Below are 18720 nucleotides of genomic sequence, written 5' to 3' on the forward strand. Positions count from 1 at the left end.
GAGGTTGATTCGCTCTCAATTAAGGAGCTCTTTCTCTGCGGCACTGACATATTTTCCCCTTCGCCAGGTCTGGTTTAAATATTGAAAGAATGAATCATCAGTGGCTGTGTGTTAGATGGGTGGATGCGCAGAATGAAGTGTTGGGCCATCCACAAAATGTCGCATGGACAGTTTCAGGTACAGTACATACAGTCGACGAAAGCCAAGTGATGAATGAAAATCACGTAGAAGAAAGACTGTAGAAAGCTTGGAGTATAGGGACATAGGATGTTATGAAGTCTATCTAGTATGCAATTTGTCCTTCCAGAGATTACATGCTGGATCCATCAACAACATGATACACTCATCATTTTGTGTTAAGCCACTGAATTAGTTGCAGTCTTTGGGTATGGCACATAATAGGGTAGCATTTGCAAGTCAATGCGACATAAAGTCGTGTTTTGGATAGGGATACTCAGAAATGATAGGGCATTGATTGGAGTGCGGATTCAAGTATAAAGCCCCTAATTTTGAATCAGGAAGTCACATTTTGACAGGGCTTAGCTGCTTAATATGGGGTTATGATGCTTATCTGTGGACATAATAGAGAATCAATCAATTACGAATATAAATCTGGATTACTTGGACGGTTATCACGAGTCATAATTATTCAACGTCAACAGTGTATAACACTTCATGAAGAGTGTTTCAAGTAAGTTTAATGACGTTGGGGAATAAATATATACAGTGCCTTCAGAAAGTATTCATAACCCTTGACTTATGTTGCATTTTGTTGTGTTACACCCTGAATTCAAAATGGATTAGATATTTATTTTTTTCCCCCTCACCCATAAAGCCACAACAGCCCATAATGACAAAGTGATCACATGTTCTTAGAAATCTTGCAAATGTATTGAAAATGACATACAGAAACATCTCATTTACATATATTCACACCCCAGAGTCAGTACTTTGTAGAAGGACCTTTGATGGTGATTACAGTTTACAGATTACAGTCTTTTTGGGTAAGTCTAAGAGCTTTTCACACCTGGATTGTACAATATTTTCCCATTATTCTTAAAAAAATAAATACAAAAACAAAAAATGCAAAAGTTCATAAATCATGTTAACCACTATTATAGAACATGGAATGAGTCCATGCAGCTTAATACGCAATTTGTTAAGCACATTTTAACTCCTGGATTTATTTAGGGGTTGAATACGAGACTGAAAATATTTAATCTTTTCATTTTTTATTAATTTCAAAAATGTTCTACAAACAAAATTCCACTGACATTATGGAGTACGGTGTCTAGATCAGTGACACAAAATATTCATTCAATAAATATTTATTACAAGCTGTAACACAACAAAATGTGGGAAAAGTAAAGGGGTCTGAATACTTTCTGAAGGCACTAAGTTGGAGCAATTACGTTTAGCAGTGAGTTTACCCGTCCAGCCGGGAGCCTTCAGAGACAAATGAGATCGACGGTATATCCCTGGGGATGACACACACAAACTCCCACACCCTTTTCACGAGAGCCTCTAATTCCCAAAGGGGAGAGTGGAGGGGAGTGAAGGAGAGGAGAGAGAGGGATATGCACCCAAGCAGCACAACACACTCAGTGTAGTGGGGTAGAGGAGTGTTGATGCCTTACTGCAGCCATGCTGCTTCACCATCTGTCAAAAGCACTGGTTCGGCTCACAGAGCTCCAAACTTTCAACCACTGTTAGGTTTCTGCCCCCCCCCCCGCCCCCCAGTTTCCTCTGCTCTCTTGAAAGATCCAAGCCACCCAGGGAAACCAAAAATTTCTCGTTCTTGGCTGGTCTGGAAAGGCTAATCATCAACTAGCTAGCCTCCGCCATCAAATGCTATGGTTGTGACAAGCTGTTGTCTGGGCAAGAAAAAGGCCCCATTCCAATACTTGTGAATTACATCCTTCCTTAATCCCCCTCTCCCTTCCTTGAGTAGTTACTGATCTAATTCTACTAGGTTAAAGCACAGGTTCCAATACATAGCTTTCACCAATCCAGATCAATATCAGACCAGTGATAATTCCAAATAAGGGATGAAGGAATGATGCAATCTAGATTTGAACAGGGCCAATGTATCGTGCTGCGACCATTTATACCAATGAAGGGGGAAGGAAGGGGTGGGTATTAGTATGGGACCTGGAACTGGTCCAACTCAGCCCGTGTGGTGTGTGTGCTGATTGATGAAATGAACTCGAGGTCGGGGAAATTGATTCTGGCTGAGCTCAAACTCCCGTCACCGGCTTAGCAGAATGGAAGAAGGATGGAGCGCGAGTCAGACTAGTGGCCCTCACTTTCTCACTTTCCACTTCCTTATTCCACACGCTTTTCCTCTCACCCCCTATCTTGTTGACTTTTTTCTGCAACATGTTCAGTTGAGATATAGGAGAGGTTGCCTCCTTTCTGAGTTCTGTCTTTCATTTGGTCCTTCTCCATATGTACCCCTCTTTCTCGCCCTCTACAATATAGTATGGTAATAACATAACATACAATGCATGAACATCTCATTCCAAAATAAGGGGCATTAATAGGGAGTTGGTCACCCCTTTGCTGCTATAACGGGCTCCACTCTTCTGGGAAGGCTTTCCACTAGATGTTGAAGCATTGCCGCAGGGACAAGCTTCCAATCAGCCACAAGAGCATTAGTGAGGTCAGGCATTGATGCTGGGCGATTAGGCATGGCTCGCAGTCGGCGCTCCAATTCATCCCAAAGGTGTTTGATGGGGTTGAGGTCAGGGCTCTATGCAGGCCAGTCAAGTTGTCCCACACCAATCCTGACAAACCATTTCTGTATGGACCTCGCTTTGTGCATGGGAGCATTGTCATCCTGAAACAGGAAAGGGCTTTCCCCAAACTGTTGCCACAAAGTTGGAAGCACAGAATCGTCTAGAATGTCATTGTATGCTGTAGCATTAAGACTGCCCTTCACTGGAACTAAGGAGCACAAACCATGATAAACAGCCCCAGACAATTATTACTCCTCCACCAAACTTTACAGTTGGCACTATGCATTGGGGCAGGTAGCGTTTTCCTGGCATCCACTAAACCCAAATTCGTCCGTCTGACTGCCAGATGGTGAAGCGTCATTCAACACTCCAGAGGACACGTTTCCACTGCTCCAGAGTCCAATGGCAGTGAGCTTTACACCACCCCAGCCGACGCTTGGCATTGCACATGGTGATCTTAGGCTTGTGTGCGACTGCTCGTCCATGGAAACCCATTTCATGAAGTTCCCGATGAACAGTTATTGTGCTGACGTTGTTTCCAGAAGTAGTTTGGAACTCGGTAGTAAGGGTTGCAACGAGGACAACACTCAGCGGCCCCATTCTGTGAGCTTGTGTGGCCTACCACTTCGCAGCTGAGCCGTTGTTGCTCCTAGACATTTCCACTTCACAATAACAGCACTTACAGTTGACCGGGGCAGATCTAGCAAGGCAGAAATTTGACGAACTGACTTGTTGGAAAGGTGGCATCATATGACGGTGCCACGTTGAAAGTCACTGCTACTATATCCGCAATCGACAGTTATACTAGTGAATGTGTGGGGCTTTCAAACGCACAATACATGAGATAACAGTTAAGATCACAATACAAAGACTAACAGGAAAGCACACACTCAAGAAAGGTCATCCAAAGGTGAGTGTCAATATGAACATTGTCTCCCTTGTCAAATAATGTGCAAACAGCACCTCGTCACAAAGTCAACTACGACTCCAAGTCAAGCCTATTCACCCTGCAAATGAACTGAACACAGCAGGAAGACACTTCATGAGCAGTCCAAGGGTCTATAGGTAAATTAACTAAGAATTTACGACTCTGAGACAGAGGTACTTTTACGCTCAATGGCCATGATCTCATCGTATCCCTGTCGGACTCTGACCGTGAACAGACACGGCCCATATAACATAGCGAGGGTCGAGTCGGCAGACAGTAAACTGCAGGACAGAATGGTGGTTGGGGGGTTGGGTAGAGGGGAAACGGTCTTAATGACTATGTGGTCATTCTAACATCATCTTTTAACAAATTGTCCGGCAATAAAAATCGTAGAATCTCATGGACAAGGCAACGCTTCACTTCCGGCCTTTCTAAGGTCATCTTCTGCAGTGACACGTTCACTAGATTACCCCACATATACGAGAAAGAAGGGGAGAAGGGGTTACGTTGAACAAGGGGTCAGTACCCAATATCCGAACAATATTCCCGGGATTTCTTGGTCTATGATCTTCACTCACGCACGCAAGATACAACTGTCCTCTTTAACGGCGTAGGAACGTTCTACCATGTGATAAATCCCTTTGCTCCACATACACTTAGCAGAAATTTGTCTCCCTTTGGAAATGTTATGTCTCGGCGGCCATTTTAAAGAGAAGGCATTTTACCTTAGTTTGAAGCAAAGGGGATGTCATCACAGTAACAACCACGGTGTTTAAGCCACTAAACAAGAGAGTATTTAATACACCAAAGAGGATATAAAGCTGGGAGCCATTTTGATTGTTTGAAATAAAAGAGTAGAAGCCTTTTACGTATCTGATAGGGACATCGTCCTTTATGGGGGGAGGTTGCACTGAATGTTTGTAGTAAATCAAGTTAACAAATCATTTTAAAAAGGGACCAAAGAAGACCTACTGACAATACCCATGGTGCTCTACACTATATTGACGTAGTCTGCAAAGGCAATTGCTCACAAACTACTAAACGAGAGAGTAAATTAATATGAAGCTTTCAAAGATACGTTTTGCTTAAATTGGGATCCAATATCCTCAACCCTTTCCAGTAAGACGTCTCCACAATGTGACATGTTGAATTACAGTATCTATAAATATTGGTCTACGACAGACACCCTTGAATCTCTTTCTAAGGTGTTATTCCGTAATGGTCCCGCATAGACCCGGCGGCATGCGAATGGTGCCGTCATCCGCTCCACATAAAACAAGATGGACTCCCTAAATCAAGATGGTGAACCGGGCTCGTCTCATCTCCATTAGAGAGCAAACACCAGCTTCGTTCTCCCAATCGCCCATTAGCGTGGGGGCTAACGAGCAGTTGGGGGTGCATACCCGATCACCAATCTCAATAACATTCGCGCCCTGCGACGTGCACTGGCAGTCAATTCACCCAAGCCCATCCTCGCACTGCTATAATCTGTTTGTTTAATTTAAAAAAAAGTTATTTCTCACCCTGAGAAGTCTGGTTGAGCATTTAACATTATGTCTTTACCTTATTGAAAACGATCATTGCGCATGGTGTGCTCAGCCTGGTTCCAAAACAGAGGGAGTGTGTGTGTGTGTGTCTATGAATGAGTACATCTCTGTCTGTGCAGGCAGGTGCTGCAGAGCGAGGCATCTACCTTGGTGTCTTTTGTATGCCTTCACTATACCCCTTATGATGACAACCAGGGCTTCTGGTTGGAGAAAACGCCCAATTTCCTCAATCAATGAAAATCCCTCAAAGCCATAGCGCCGCGCAATCAAAGTCTGTGTATATGGAAGACTGGTAGATGTTCCATTATTCCAGTTCGTCGAGCAAGATTCCTTCCCCTTTTGTTCAACACGGTCAGGTGCACGTTGACGCCATGTACACGGTTCAACAGTGTGCTCAAACACACACACACACACGTAGATACGAGTGTGCACATAAACATGTGTATACACACACACACACACACACACACACACACACACACACACACACACACTCACAGTATCATCAATAAAGAATGTATTTCCTAGTCAGTGCATGTAAAACAATAAGCAAACGGCAACTGATACAAATCTGTACACACAAACTTATACATAACTTATGCATAGCCATACGCTGTGTCACACACACACACACACACACACACACACACACACACACACACACACACACACACACACACACACACACACACACACTTCATCTGGTGGAAAACGCACAATAAAACCGCCATTACATATTGAAGTGACTTCAGACACAACTCGGAGGATTTGAAACAACCAATGCATGTCGCCTAACAGATGTGACGCCACCACAGATACGTAGAACATCTGGAAGCTATAGGAACCATCTGTGGGGGGGAAGCGTGCGTGCGTGCATGCCAACTCATTCAGCAGCTCTTTTCAAGGTAGAGACGATATTTATGTCATTTTACTGACAAGCCTCGATATCAACTCCACACTGGAGCTCAAGAAATAGTCCCTACAAATTGGTACACACATGCATAATGCATCAGGAAGAGCCCCCCCCCCTATATGAGTATTGCCTGTCAGGGAAGATCTGGTGGAGGGTGGGTTTTGACTACAGGTTTAAATGAGGTCACTTTCGGCTGTTGACCATGGAAGTCGGTGGGGGATTTAAATACTTGGATGTCCTATGGAAAATCTTAAGAGTCAACTTACTTGATGGTAGTGTTGAGCGACTGCATAGCCAGTGAAGGTTATTACAATGTACTAATCATTTCACAGCTGTGAATATATGCTACCATTACATCATCATGTGATCGTTGGCACACATCTCTGGTGATATCAGCAAGAATATTGCTGTAGACGACTACAGATGATTAAAGACGGTTCATTTTATATCCTCTTGGAGCCTTTTCAAAATAAAGAAAAAACTCAAATGTGTTGAGTAGATGTCGTTGGTATCAAGGAAAAACATGATATCTTGTTTAACATGCATATCCAGAGCATAACCTACCCAACCATGACCAACCAATTTCCATGTGAAATCCATGAGCAACCAATGTCCATGTGAAATCCATGACCAACCAATGTCCATGTGAAATCCATGACCAACCAATGTCCATGTGAAATCCATGACCAACCAATGTCCATGTGAAATCCATGAGCAACCAATGTCCATGTGAAATCCATGACCAACCAATGTCCATGTGAAATCCATGAGCAACCAATGTCCATGTGAAATCCATGAGCAACCAATGTCCATGTGAAATCCATGAGCAACCAATGTCCATGTGAAATCCATGACCAACCAATGTCCATGTGAAATCCATGAGCAACCAATGTCCATGTGAAATCCATGAGCAACCAATGTCCATGTGAAATCCATGAGCAACCAATGTCCATGTGAAATCCATGAGCAACCAATGTCCATGTGAAATCCATGCGCAACCAATGTCCATGTGAAATCCATGACCAACCAACATCCATGTGAAATCCATGACCAACCAATGTCCATGTGAAATCCATGAGCAACCAATGTTCATGTGAAATCCATGACCAACCAATGTTTATGTGAAATCCATGACCAACCAATGTCCATGTGAAATCCATGAGCAACCAATGTCCATGTGAAATCCATGAGCAACCAATGTCCATGTGAAATCCATGTGCAACCAATGTCCATGTGAAATCCATGACCAACCAACGTCCATGTGAAATCCATGACCAACCAATGTCCATGTGAAATCCATGAGCAACCAATGTTCATGTGAAATCCATGACCAACCAATGTTTATGTGAAATCCATGACCAACCAATGTCCATGTGAAATCCATGACCAACCAATGTCCATGTGAAATCCATGAGCAACCAATGTCCATGTGAAATCCATGACCAACCAATGTCAATGTGAAATCCATGAGCAACCAATGTCCATGTGAAATCCATGACCAACCAATGTTCATGTGAAATCCATGACCAACCAATGTTCATGTGAAATCCACGAGCAATCAATGTTATTATCACATCATATGCATTACATATGTATATAGTTTCTTCTTTCAAAAGCCATCACAACACCAACACAGGGGTATGAAAACAGCATTAAGAGGCAAAGCATGCTGGGAAGGAGTGTTGAATTGGTTGCAGGGCTGGGGGTTGTCGTTAGAATTAGGGCATCAGGATGTGGGTAAGAAAGTGAGGACCCCAAAATTTGACCTGTGGATCAAAAACGTTAAATAGCAATAGTTGCGTCCCGACCAAAACATAGCCTAACTAAGTGTTATAAGTGGCTCCAATTTTTTTAAATACAATTTCATGAGGTCAAAGCAGACCCAACATTGAGCAACAAATGCCTCCACAGGCAGGAATATCACAAGCACAAAGCATGACGTTAGGGTGCGACAACAAGTCACAATCATGCTTACACCAAAACAGAAACATTTCAATGGGTTGGGTAGGAGGATGTTGGGTGAAAGACAAGAATCAAAATACCTGCACGTAAATCCTACATGAGCGCTCTCTTTTCTGCAGCTGCAAACCACCAAAACATGTTACAGTTAGCAAAAGGTAGACACATACAACTTCCATTAGAATGGTTTACAGTGTGGATGGAGAGAAAATAAATACATAATTTGATTTGTTTATATGGGTCCCCATGAGCTTTTTCAGAGGCAGCCGCTCTTCTTCCTGGGGTCCACAAAACACGACAAGTAACAAAACACTGATGCACGAGGACAGTCACATTAAATGCACAACAATAAACAAACAAACACAACAAATAAATATAATATTACAAACAAAAACAAATAAGGTCATTTTGCTGTTTGCTTGAGTAATTGAAGACGGGAGTTGCCTTGCCTGGTTAAAGGTTAAATCAAATAAACTAAATAAACATAAAAAATGTGACCATGTCTCTGTATGATACTCTGTGTTGCCATAAATTTGTTTTGGACTTGGGGTCTGTGAAGAGACCCCTGGTGGCATGTCTTGTGGGGTATGTATGGGTGTCTGAAGAGACCCCTGGTGGCATGTCTTGTGGGGTATGTATGGGTGTTTGAAGAGACTCCTGGTGGCATGTCTTGTGGGGTATGTATGGGTGTCTGAAGAGACCCTGGTGGCATGTCTTGTGGGGTATGTATGGGTGTCTGAGCTGAATGTTATTTGATTACGCAGATAATCTGGAATTTTAGTACAGTAATACCCGTGAGAAGCAGTTCATCTCACGTCAGCCCTCAACCAGGAAAGACTACCATGTAGGTTGTGTAGGTTAGTTGTGTATGTGCAGTTAAGGCCGTGCTGCTCTGTTTTGAGCCAGCTCCAGCTTTGCTAGGTCTCTCTTTGCTGCACTTGACCATATTACCGGACAGTAATCAAGATGGTCCAAGCCCGAACTAGTACAGTTGATTTGTGTAAAAAAAAGAAAAAACGCTGAACAAAATGTCACCTCTCGACTTTGGCTAATTAAGACTTTCTCATTTTATATAAACTGTGTGAAAAAACGGCATGCACATTAATTATTCTCTCTCATAGAAAACATCACAAAGAATCAGTCTTAATTAGCACGGAAACGTGACACACGGTCCAAGTGGGGATTGGGCTGAGACGTAGCTCCGCTTTCAAGTTGGAGTTTCAAGGTCACCACTTGTTCCTGCGAGTAGGTGGAGAGAAAGGAACTAAAGAGGAACTATTTAACCTGGAGACCTCGTCACTGCAGGAGTAGGGCTAAACCTGAAATGTGGCGTACCTGGGACTGATGTTTGCGGGTCAATCCAGTAGGTTGAGATTTCAAAGTAGCACTGGAGAACTAACACCTGGCTAGGCTACATGTGTCCCCAATTGGAATTATACCATCTGAAATAAAGGAAGTCTGCTAGTTGCCTAGAGTTGGAGAACACTAGATATAAACAGAGACCTATTCTGTTAGCCTAGCGCGTAACACTGGGCTGGGAACAGAATACATAAACAGAGGCCTATTCTGTTAGCCTAGCGTGCAACACTGGGCTGGGAACAGAATACATAAAGAGGCCTATTCTGTTAGCCTAGCGTGCAACACTGGGCTGGGAACAGAATACATAAACAGAGACCTATTCTGTTAGCCTAGCGTGCAACACTGGGCTGGGAACAGAATACATAAACAGAGACCTATTCTGTTAGCCTAGCCTAGCACGTAACACTGGGCTGGGAACAGAATACATAAACAGAGACCTAATTTTGTTAGCCTAGCGCGCAGCTTTGAAGAAATGCTAATGCACTCCTGATTGTCTGCGGTGAGTGCCGTCTTCCTCCTAAAGGAGGACTCTAGCATTACAGTCAGCCCACTTTCCTGGAACTGGTCCTGTTAGCGCCTTCAACATGGCCCTTCGGTCATGAAAGTGGTACGTATCATGGCGTTTACCAACTCAATCGGCTCTTTGTCTGCCGGCAGAGAGACTTTGTGCTTGCTATCAAAGGAATCTTTCATTGCGTTAGCTCTTAGCAGATTGTGTCAAAAATGATTGAGCTCCGAGGTAAACACACACGCACGAGACAGAGAAATGGGAGGGAGGGAGGGAGCACGGCGCTAGGGGCTGCTACAGTAAGTCTCCATGGATTAAAGGGGAAAGGATGGAGGACAGAGCGGAGAGGACAACCTTGAATAGTACAGAGAGAGTGCTAGGGGAGAATTTAGCAGTTCCTTGATGTACTAGATAGTTAAGAGTATTTATCAGAGCTAAATGTAGCATTCCTTCCCCATTTGAGCTGCACTGCTTTTACTAGTATCTTTTTAGGGGTATCATCATAAAGAGAAGACGCAAGTCTAGGCTATTGTTTGTTTCGAAATATATTCACAGTGCATCGCCCTCAGTTTCAGGATAATGTGACGGCAACAAACGAAAAGGTTACTCTGATCTAAAGCGTTAACTTGAAATTTGACCTGTTCTTCATTTTTTATTTTCAAAAGGTCTACCTCGTAAAAGCCGTCGATGAGGTGACCACAAGTGCAAGACGCCATGTTTTTCTCCTCGGCCCGTTGGCTATCATAATCGTCCTGCTCTCCAATGGAGGGAGCAACACTAAAACCTCAAAGGAGACATCTGGCTGCATGCGGCAATGAAATGAAGTCGGCGAAGAAAAGCTATTGGGAAACAGGTGTTCGTGTTCCACTACAAGTGAAGCTGCTCAAACAAATTAACGGCTGACATTTTGAATTTTACCGATGTTTGCTTTTCCGTTGGTTGCTTCGACAGACATAATGTATTATGTTTATCTCACCTTGCCCGAGTGGCCCTAGGTGTACCCAACTGTGAATTCGGGGAATAATTGCATTAGTTTTAGGCGACAAAAATCTCCTACACTCCTGGCTCTAGGAAACAGCAATATCTAATACATTTCCTCTGTCTCGAAGGAAACAAGCGGCATGAGCACCATTTTAGACGTACAACCCCGTAATTTATTTATTTATTTTTTAATCTGCCTAGTTTGGAATAATCCTATCCATGCGTCTGCCGGTATAATTAGTGATTGCCACAACCGACTTTGGTGTTGTAAAGCAGTACAGTCTACGAGGCAAGGCTTCAAAATACCCCCCCCACACACACAGTTGGCTGGCTGTTGGTTCTTTTCCTTGAGCAGCAGCAGACTGCTACACATGAGAAATAATGCAGGTTATCATTCGGTATGGGGCCGGAGCGCAGATCATTAAAACAATGCCTACTGTTCAGGTTTGCCTGGTGTGAAGGCCTTCTCAGGCTGGTGGGGAAATGCAAGTTCCAGAGGAAGGAAACACATGCTAACTACAGGTTGAGAAAGTTGAGTGAAGTCAGTTCTTTCTTCGACCTATGAATACATTCTCGTGTATATCCTCCTTCCTTCATCTTGTGTCCTTGGTGACCACTGATCTGAGCAATGTGGATAACCAAGGCAGAAGGCTGGAAAGCCCACAGGTTATGTTGCTCTCACCCGTCAAGATCAGTAGTCACCTAGGGAAGGAGACGAGGAGAGGAAATCAGTAATGAGTATTGGCACACAGCCATTGCTTTTCCCCAGACACATACCTTGTTGAGGCTGCGGGCTGCGCTATCTTTGCCTCCAGGGGTAAGGTTCCTAAGTTGCACGTCGAGTAGGTCCACAAGTTGACCCATAGCCTTGACTGTGTAGGTGATGTCCCCCGCCTGAAGGTTACTCTTGGTTTGCTCCGACAGCTCCCTGGCAATGATGGCTGCAGTCTCTCCGGCTTTGAGCTGGCAAAACCACAATATACACACAAATGAACCATGCATGGTTGCATACAGATACTCATTGACACGCACATAGTATGCAATTAACAACTGACCATCATGCTATAGTATGGCTATAGTAGAACCAGAAAAGGATGGGCCATAGGGCAGATTAGGCAAATATCAAATCGGCTGGTCAAACTTGAGCCCAGTGGGCTTGTCGAGATTGGGGGTTTTGTGCAGAATTATCAATATTTGGCAAATAACTTTTCCCTTGGAGTCCTCAAGGAGAAAAGAATTGTACGGTGTGTTAGTGTGTTTTATGATTGGTTCATTGATATGAGTATTCAATATCCCGTCCAATGATACTGAATGACCAGTGTAAACTCTCTCTCATTCTACTTAAAGTAGCTAGAATCAAATCAATTCCAGTCGAACACTGTTACATCAGGAGAGAAGTCATCCGTCTCCCTTCATCCAAACACAAACTCCGCCTTGGACTAATCCTTTTCAGCATACACATTTCAACCGTGACAAATGGCATTATACAAACTGTTAGAAAATAATGTTGTTTAGCATGCGCAGATTTCCTGATTAAACCACCAGCGCCTGGAATTTTATAGGTGAATGCACACCGGAACAACAGAGTATCAACAGACTTCTCCCCTGAGAGTCTATCAGCAGCATGAACCTAACTGTCTGTGCTGTGCATTTGGGGGGGAGGGGGGGGGGGGACAGCAACGATCATTCCAGTCTATTTCCCTCCAGCGGTCTGAAGCCATGAAAAATGCCTTTTTCCTTTATGTTTTTATATTAAAAAAAATCCACCTCCAACTCGCTCTCTCGTGCATCTCTCACGCCTCCTCTTCCTCGCATCTCTCACGCATGTCTTACGCCTCTCCCGCACATCTCTCACGCATCTCTCACGCCTCTCCCACACATCTCTCACACCTCTCCCGCGCATCTCTCACACCTCTCCCGCGCATCTCTCACACCTCTCCCGCGCATCTCTCACACCTCTCCCGCGCATCTCTCACACCTCTCCCGCGCATCTCTCACACCTCTCCCGCGCATCTCTCACACCTCTCCCGCGCATCTCTCACAACTCTCCCGCGCATCTCTCACACCTCTCCCGCGCATCTCTCACACCTCTCCCGCGCATCTCTCACACCTCTCCCGCGCATCTCTCACACCTCTTCCGTGCATCTCTCCCACCTCTCCCGCCTCTCCCTGGCCTCATGCCTGTCTCGCTCTCACGCCTCTCTCTCTCTCTCTCTCTCACACCTCTCTCTCACGCCTCCCTCTCACGCCTCCTCTCTCGCGCATCTCTCACGCGCATCTCACGCCTCTCCCGCGCATCTCACGCCTCTCCCGCGCATCTCTCACGCCTCTCCCGCGCATCTCTCACACCTCTCCCGCACATCTCTCACTCCTCTCCCGCGCATCTCTCACGCCTCTCCCGCGCATCTCTCACGCCTCTCCCGCGCATCTCTCACGCCTCTCCCGCGCATCTCTCACGCCTCTCCCGCGCATCTCTCACGCCTCTCCCGCGCATCTCTCACGCCTCTCCCTGGCCTCATGCCTCTCTCTCACGCCTCTCTCTCACAACTCTCCCGCACATCTCTCACACATCTCTCCCGCGCATCTCTCACACATCTCTCCCGCGCATCTCTCACACATCTCTCCCGCGCATCTCTCACACATCTCTCCCACACATCTCTCACACCTCTCCCGCACATATCTCACACCTGTCCCGCGCATCTCTCACACCTCTCCCTGGCCTCATGCCTCTCTCTCTCGCCTCTCTCTCTCGCGCCTCTCTCTCGCGCCTCTCTCTCGCGCCTCTCTCGTGCATCTCTCGCGCATCTCTCACACCTCTCTCGCGCATCTCTCACGCCTCTCTCTCACACCTCTCTCTCACACCTCTCTCTCACGCTCTCTCACGCCTCTCTCTCTCGCGCTCTCACGCCTCTCTCTCGCGCTCTCACGCCTCTCTCTCGCGCTCTCACGCCTCTCTCTCTAGCGCTCTCACGCCTCTCTCTCTCGCGCTCTCACGCCACTCTCTCTCTCACGCTCTCACGAGTCTCTCTCTCTCGCGCTCTCACGCCGCTCTCTCTCGCTCTCATGCCTCTCTCTCTTGCTCTCATGCCTCTCTCTCTCGCTCATGCCTCTCTCTCTCATGCCTCTCTCATGCCCCTCACTCCCTCTCATGCCCCTCTCTCTCTCTTATGCCTCTCTTTCTCGCATGCCTCTCTCTCTCGCATGCCCCTCCCTCCCTCTCTCATGCCCCTCCCTCTCTTATGCCCCTCTCTCATGCCCCTCCCTCTCTTATGCCCCTCTCTCCCTCTAACATGCCCCTCCCTCCCCCTCTCATGCCCCTCCCTCTCTTATGCCCCTCTCTCATGCCCCTCCCTCTCTTATGCCCCTCTCTCTCTCTCATGCCACTCTCTCCCACTCTCATGCCCCTCTCTCCCACTCTCATGCCTCTCTCTCTAGTGCCCCTCATGCCCCTCTCATGTCCCTCATGTACCTCCCTCCCTTATGCCCCTCTCTCCCACTCTCATGCCCCTCTCTCTCGTGCCTCTCACTCTCGTGCCTCTTGCCCTCTCTTTCTCTAGTGCCCCTCATGTCCCTCTCTCCCGCCCTCATGCCCCTCCCTCCCTTATGCCCCTCTCTCCCTCTCTCATGCCCATCTCCACCTCTCCCGGTCTCATGCCCCTCACTCTCTCTCTCATGCTCCTCTCTCATGCCTCTCTGTCCCTCCCTCTCTCATGCCCCTCCCTCCCTCCCTCCCTCTCTCATGCCCCTCCCTCCCTCCCTCGCTCTCTCATGCCCCTCCCTCCCTCCCTACCTCTCTCATGCCCCTCCCTCCCTACCTCTCTCATGCCCCTCCCTCCCTCTCTCATGTCCCTCCCTCCTAAGCCCCTCCCTCCCAAGCACCCTCCCAAGCCCCTCCCTCCCTCCCAAGCACCCTCCCAAGCCCCTCCCTCCCTCATGCCCCTCCCAAGCACCCTTCCAAGCCCCTCCCTCCCTCACAAGCCCCTCCCTCCCTCTCTCATGCCCCTCCCCCCCCCTCTCTCATGCCCCTCAATTCAATTCACTTTATTGACATGGCAAGTTCATTATTACTTACATTGTCAAAGTATACATATCGAATACATATTTGTATATAATATATATATACAATGCTCACAAAATAAAGGGAACACTAAAATAACACATCCTAGATCTGAATGAATGAAATATTCTTATTAAATACTATTTTCTTTACATAGTTGAATGTGCTGACAACAAAATCACAAAAATATCAATGGAAATCAAATTTATCAACCCATGGAGGTCTGGATTTGGAGTCAAACTCAAAATTAAAGTGGAAAACCACACTACAGGCGAATCCAACTTTGATGTAATATCCTTAAAACAAGTCAAAATGAGGCTCAGTAGTGTGTGTGGCCTCCACGTGCCTCTTTGACCTCCCTACAACGCCTAGGCTTGCTCCTGATGAGGTGGCGGATGGTCTCCTGAGGGATCTCCTCCCAGACCTGGACTAAAGCATCCGCCAACTCCTGGACAGTCTGTGGTGCAACGTGGCGTTGGTGGATGGAGCGAGACATGATGTCCCAGATGTGCTCAATTGGATTCAGGTCTGGGGAACGGGCGGGCCAGTCCATAGCATCAATGCCTTCCTCTTGCAGGAACTGCTGACACACTCCAGCCACATGAGGTCTAGCATTGTCTTGCATTAGGAGGAACCCAGGGCCAACCGCACCAGCATATGGTCTCACAAGGGGTCTGAGGATCTCATATTGGTACCTAATGGCAGTCAGGCTACCTCTGGTGAGAACATGGAGGGCTGTGCTGTCCCCCAAAGAAATGCCACCCCACACCATGACTGACCCACCGCCAAAACGGTCATGCTGGAGGATGTTGCAGGCAGCAGAATGTTCTCCACTGCGTCTCCAGACTCTGTCATGTCTGTCACATGTGCTCAGTGTGAACCTGCTTTCATCTGTGAAGAGCACAGTGCGCCAGTGGTGAATTTGCCAATCTTGGTATTCTCTGGCAAATGCCAAACGTCCTGCACAGTGTTGGGCCCTCATACAACCCTAATGGAGTCTGTTTCTGACCGTTTGAGCAGACACATAATTTTGCACGCCCAATTTTTCAGTTTTTGATTTGTTAAAAAAGTTTGAAATATCCAATAACTGTCGTTCCACTTCATGATTGTGTCCCACTTGTTGTTGATTCTTCACAAAAAAATACAGTTTTATATCTTTATGTTTGAAGCCTGAAATGTGGCAAAAGGTCGCAAAGTTCAAGGGGGCCAAATACTTTCGCAAGGCACTGTATATATATATATATATATATAACTAAATGGTGGGACCAACAGCAATAATAATAGTAGTAGTGGTCATGGGATTACCATTAACAACAACTACAACAATATTAATGAGTACAACAATACATTAAAGCAATCATGCCCCAGTGTCAACATGACTGAGAAGACACATGACATGGAATGAAAGACAAAAATACTTACTTTCTTAGATTTTTGCAATCATTATCAAACCCTTTTTCATGATCTGTTATTTCTGGTTTGCTCTTATGCTTCTTTAAATTAGCCAAGGAGGCTAATTTGTCAAACAAAGTTTATGTTCCAAACAGCCAAATTTACACCTTCATTGCTGTAGGAGAATGTTAAAAGGCAAGAAAGTTGTCCAGGAGAGATTGTATTTTTTGGCTACTAATTGCTTTTTGGTAGATGTCTGTACTGTTTTTACTCCATCTATAGGTCTGTTTTGTATCATGTAATTTATTGGGCCATGATGCTTCTGGGTTCTGCTCTTCTCAGATACACTGTGATTTTACTGTGGTCTGAGAGCAGAAATCCGGACTTCACCAAAGAAATTGGTAATACAGACATTGTCATCCTGCAAGAAACCTGGTATAGAGGAGACAGACCCACTGGATGCCCTCTAGGCTACAGAGAGCTGGTAGTCCCATCCACCAAACTACCAGGTGTGAAACAGGGAAGGGACTCAGGGGGTATGCTAATTTGGTATAGAGCAGACCTAACTCACTCCATTAAATTAATCAAAACAGGAACATTCTACATTTGGCTAGAAATTCAAAAGGAAATTATCCTAACAGAGAAAAATGTCCTCCTGTGTGCTACCTATATCCCCCCACTAGAATCCCCATATTTTAATGAAGACAGCTTCTCCATCCTGGAGGGGGAAATCAATCATTTCCAGGCCCAGGATTATAGTACTAGTCTGTGGCGACCTAAATGCCAGAACCGGACAAGAACCTGACACCCTCAGCACACAGGGGGACAAACACGTGCCTGGAGGTGACAGCATTCCCTCCCCCGTATGCCCCCCTAGGCACAACTATGACAACATAACCAACAAAAACGGGTCACAACTCCTGCAGCTCTGTCGCACGCTGGGTATGTACATAGTCAATGGTAGGCTTCGAGGGGACTCCTATGGTAGGTACACCTATAGCTCATCTCTTGGCAGTAGTACTGTAGACTACTTTATCACTGACCTCAACCCAGAGTCTCTCAGAGCGTTCACAGTCAGCCCACTGACACCCCTATCAGAGCACAGCAAAATCACAGTCTACCTAAACAGAGCAATACTCAATCATGAGGCATCAAAGCCAAAGGAATTGAGTAACATTAAGAAATGCTATAGATGGAAGGAATGCAGTTTGGAAACCTACCAAAAAACAATTAGGCAACAACAAATTCAATCCCTTTTAGACAATTTCCTGGGAAAAACGTCCACTGTAATAGTGAAGGTGTAAACTTGGCAGTAGAAAATCTTAACCATATATTCGACCTCTCAGCTTCCCTATCAAATCTAAAAATCTCAAATAGAAAACCGAAGAAAATTAACAACAATGACAAATGGTTTGATGAAGAATGCAAAATTCTAAGAAAGAAATTGAGAAACCTGTCCAACCAAAAACATAGAGACCCGGAAAACCTGAGTCTACGCCTTCACTATGGTGAATCACTAAAACAATACAGAAATACACTACAGAAAAAGAAGGAACAGCATGTCAGAAATCAGCTCAATGTAATTGAAGAATCCATAGACTCTAACCACTTCTGGGAAAATTGGAAAACACTAAACAAACAACAACACGAAGAATTATCTATCCAAAATGGAGATGTATGGGTAAACCACTTCTTCAATCTTTTTGGCTCTATAACAAAGAATAAAGAGCAAAAACATATACATGATCAAATACAGATCTTAGAATCAACTATTAAAGACTACCAGAACCCACTGGATTCTCCAATAACATTGAATGAGTTACAGGACAAAATAAAAACCCTCCAACCCAAAAAGGCCTGTGGTGTTGATGGTATCTTCAATGAAATGATCAAATATACAGACAACAAATTCCAATTGGCTATACTAAAACTCTTTAACATCATCCTTAGCTCTGGCATCTTCCCCAATATTTGGAACCAAGGACTGATCACCCCAATCCACAAAAATGGAGACAAATTTGACCCCAATAACTACCGTGGAATATGCGTCAACAGTAACCTTGGGAAAATCCTCTGCATTATCATTAACAGCAGACTCGTACACTTCCTCAATGAAAACAATGTACTGAGCAAATGTCAAATTGGCTTTTTACCAAATTACCGTACAACAGACCATGTATTCACCCTGCACACCCTAATTGACAACCAAACAAACCAAAACAAAGGCAAAGTCTTCTCATGCTTTGTTGATTTCAAAAAAGCTATCGACTCAATTTGGCATGAGGGTCTGCTATACAAACTGATGGAAAGTGGTGTTGGGGGTAAAACATACGACATC

At 45.3% G+C, this 18720-nt stretch overlaps 1 protein-coding gene across 1 annotated transcript in view; it reads right to left on the reverse strand.

Annotated features, from left to right (window-relative positions):
• LOC135510600 (adhesion G protein-coupled receptor L3-like) overlaps positions 1–18720 on the reverse strand; it is a 355347-nt gene that overhangs the window by 68218 nt on the left and 268409 nt on the right. Inside the window, 2 exon segments of the mRNA XM_064931641.1 lie at positions 8169–8207; positions 11711–11896. Coding sequence (XP_064787713.1) covers positions 8169–8207; positions 11711–11896 — 225 coding nt within the window.

This window comes from Oncorhynchus masou, chromosome 23, assembly GCF_036934945.1.
Source record: "Oncorhynchus masou masou isolate Uvic2021 chromosome 23, UVic_Omas_1.1, whole genome shotgun sequence".
In the NCBI taxonomy this organism is placed as follows: domain Eukaryota; kingdom Metazoa; phylum Chordata; class Actinopteri; order Salmoniformes; family Salmonidae; genus Oncorhynchus; species Oncorhynchus masou.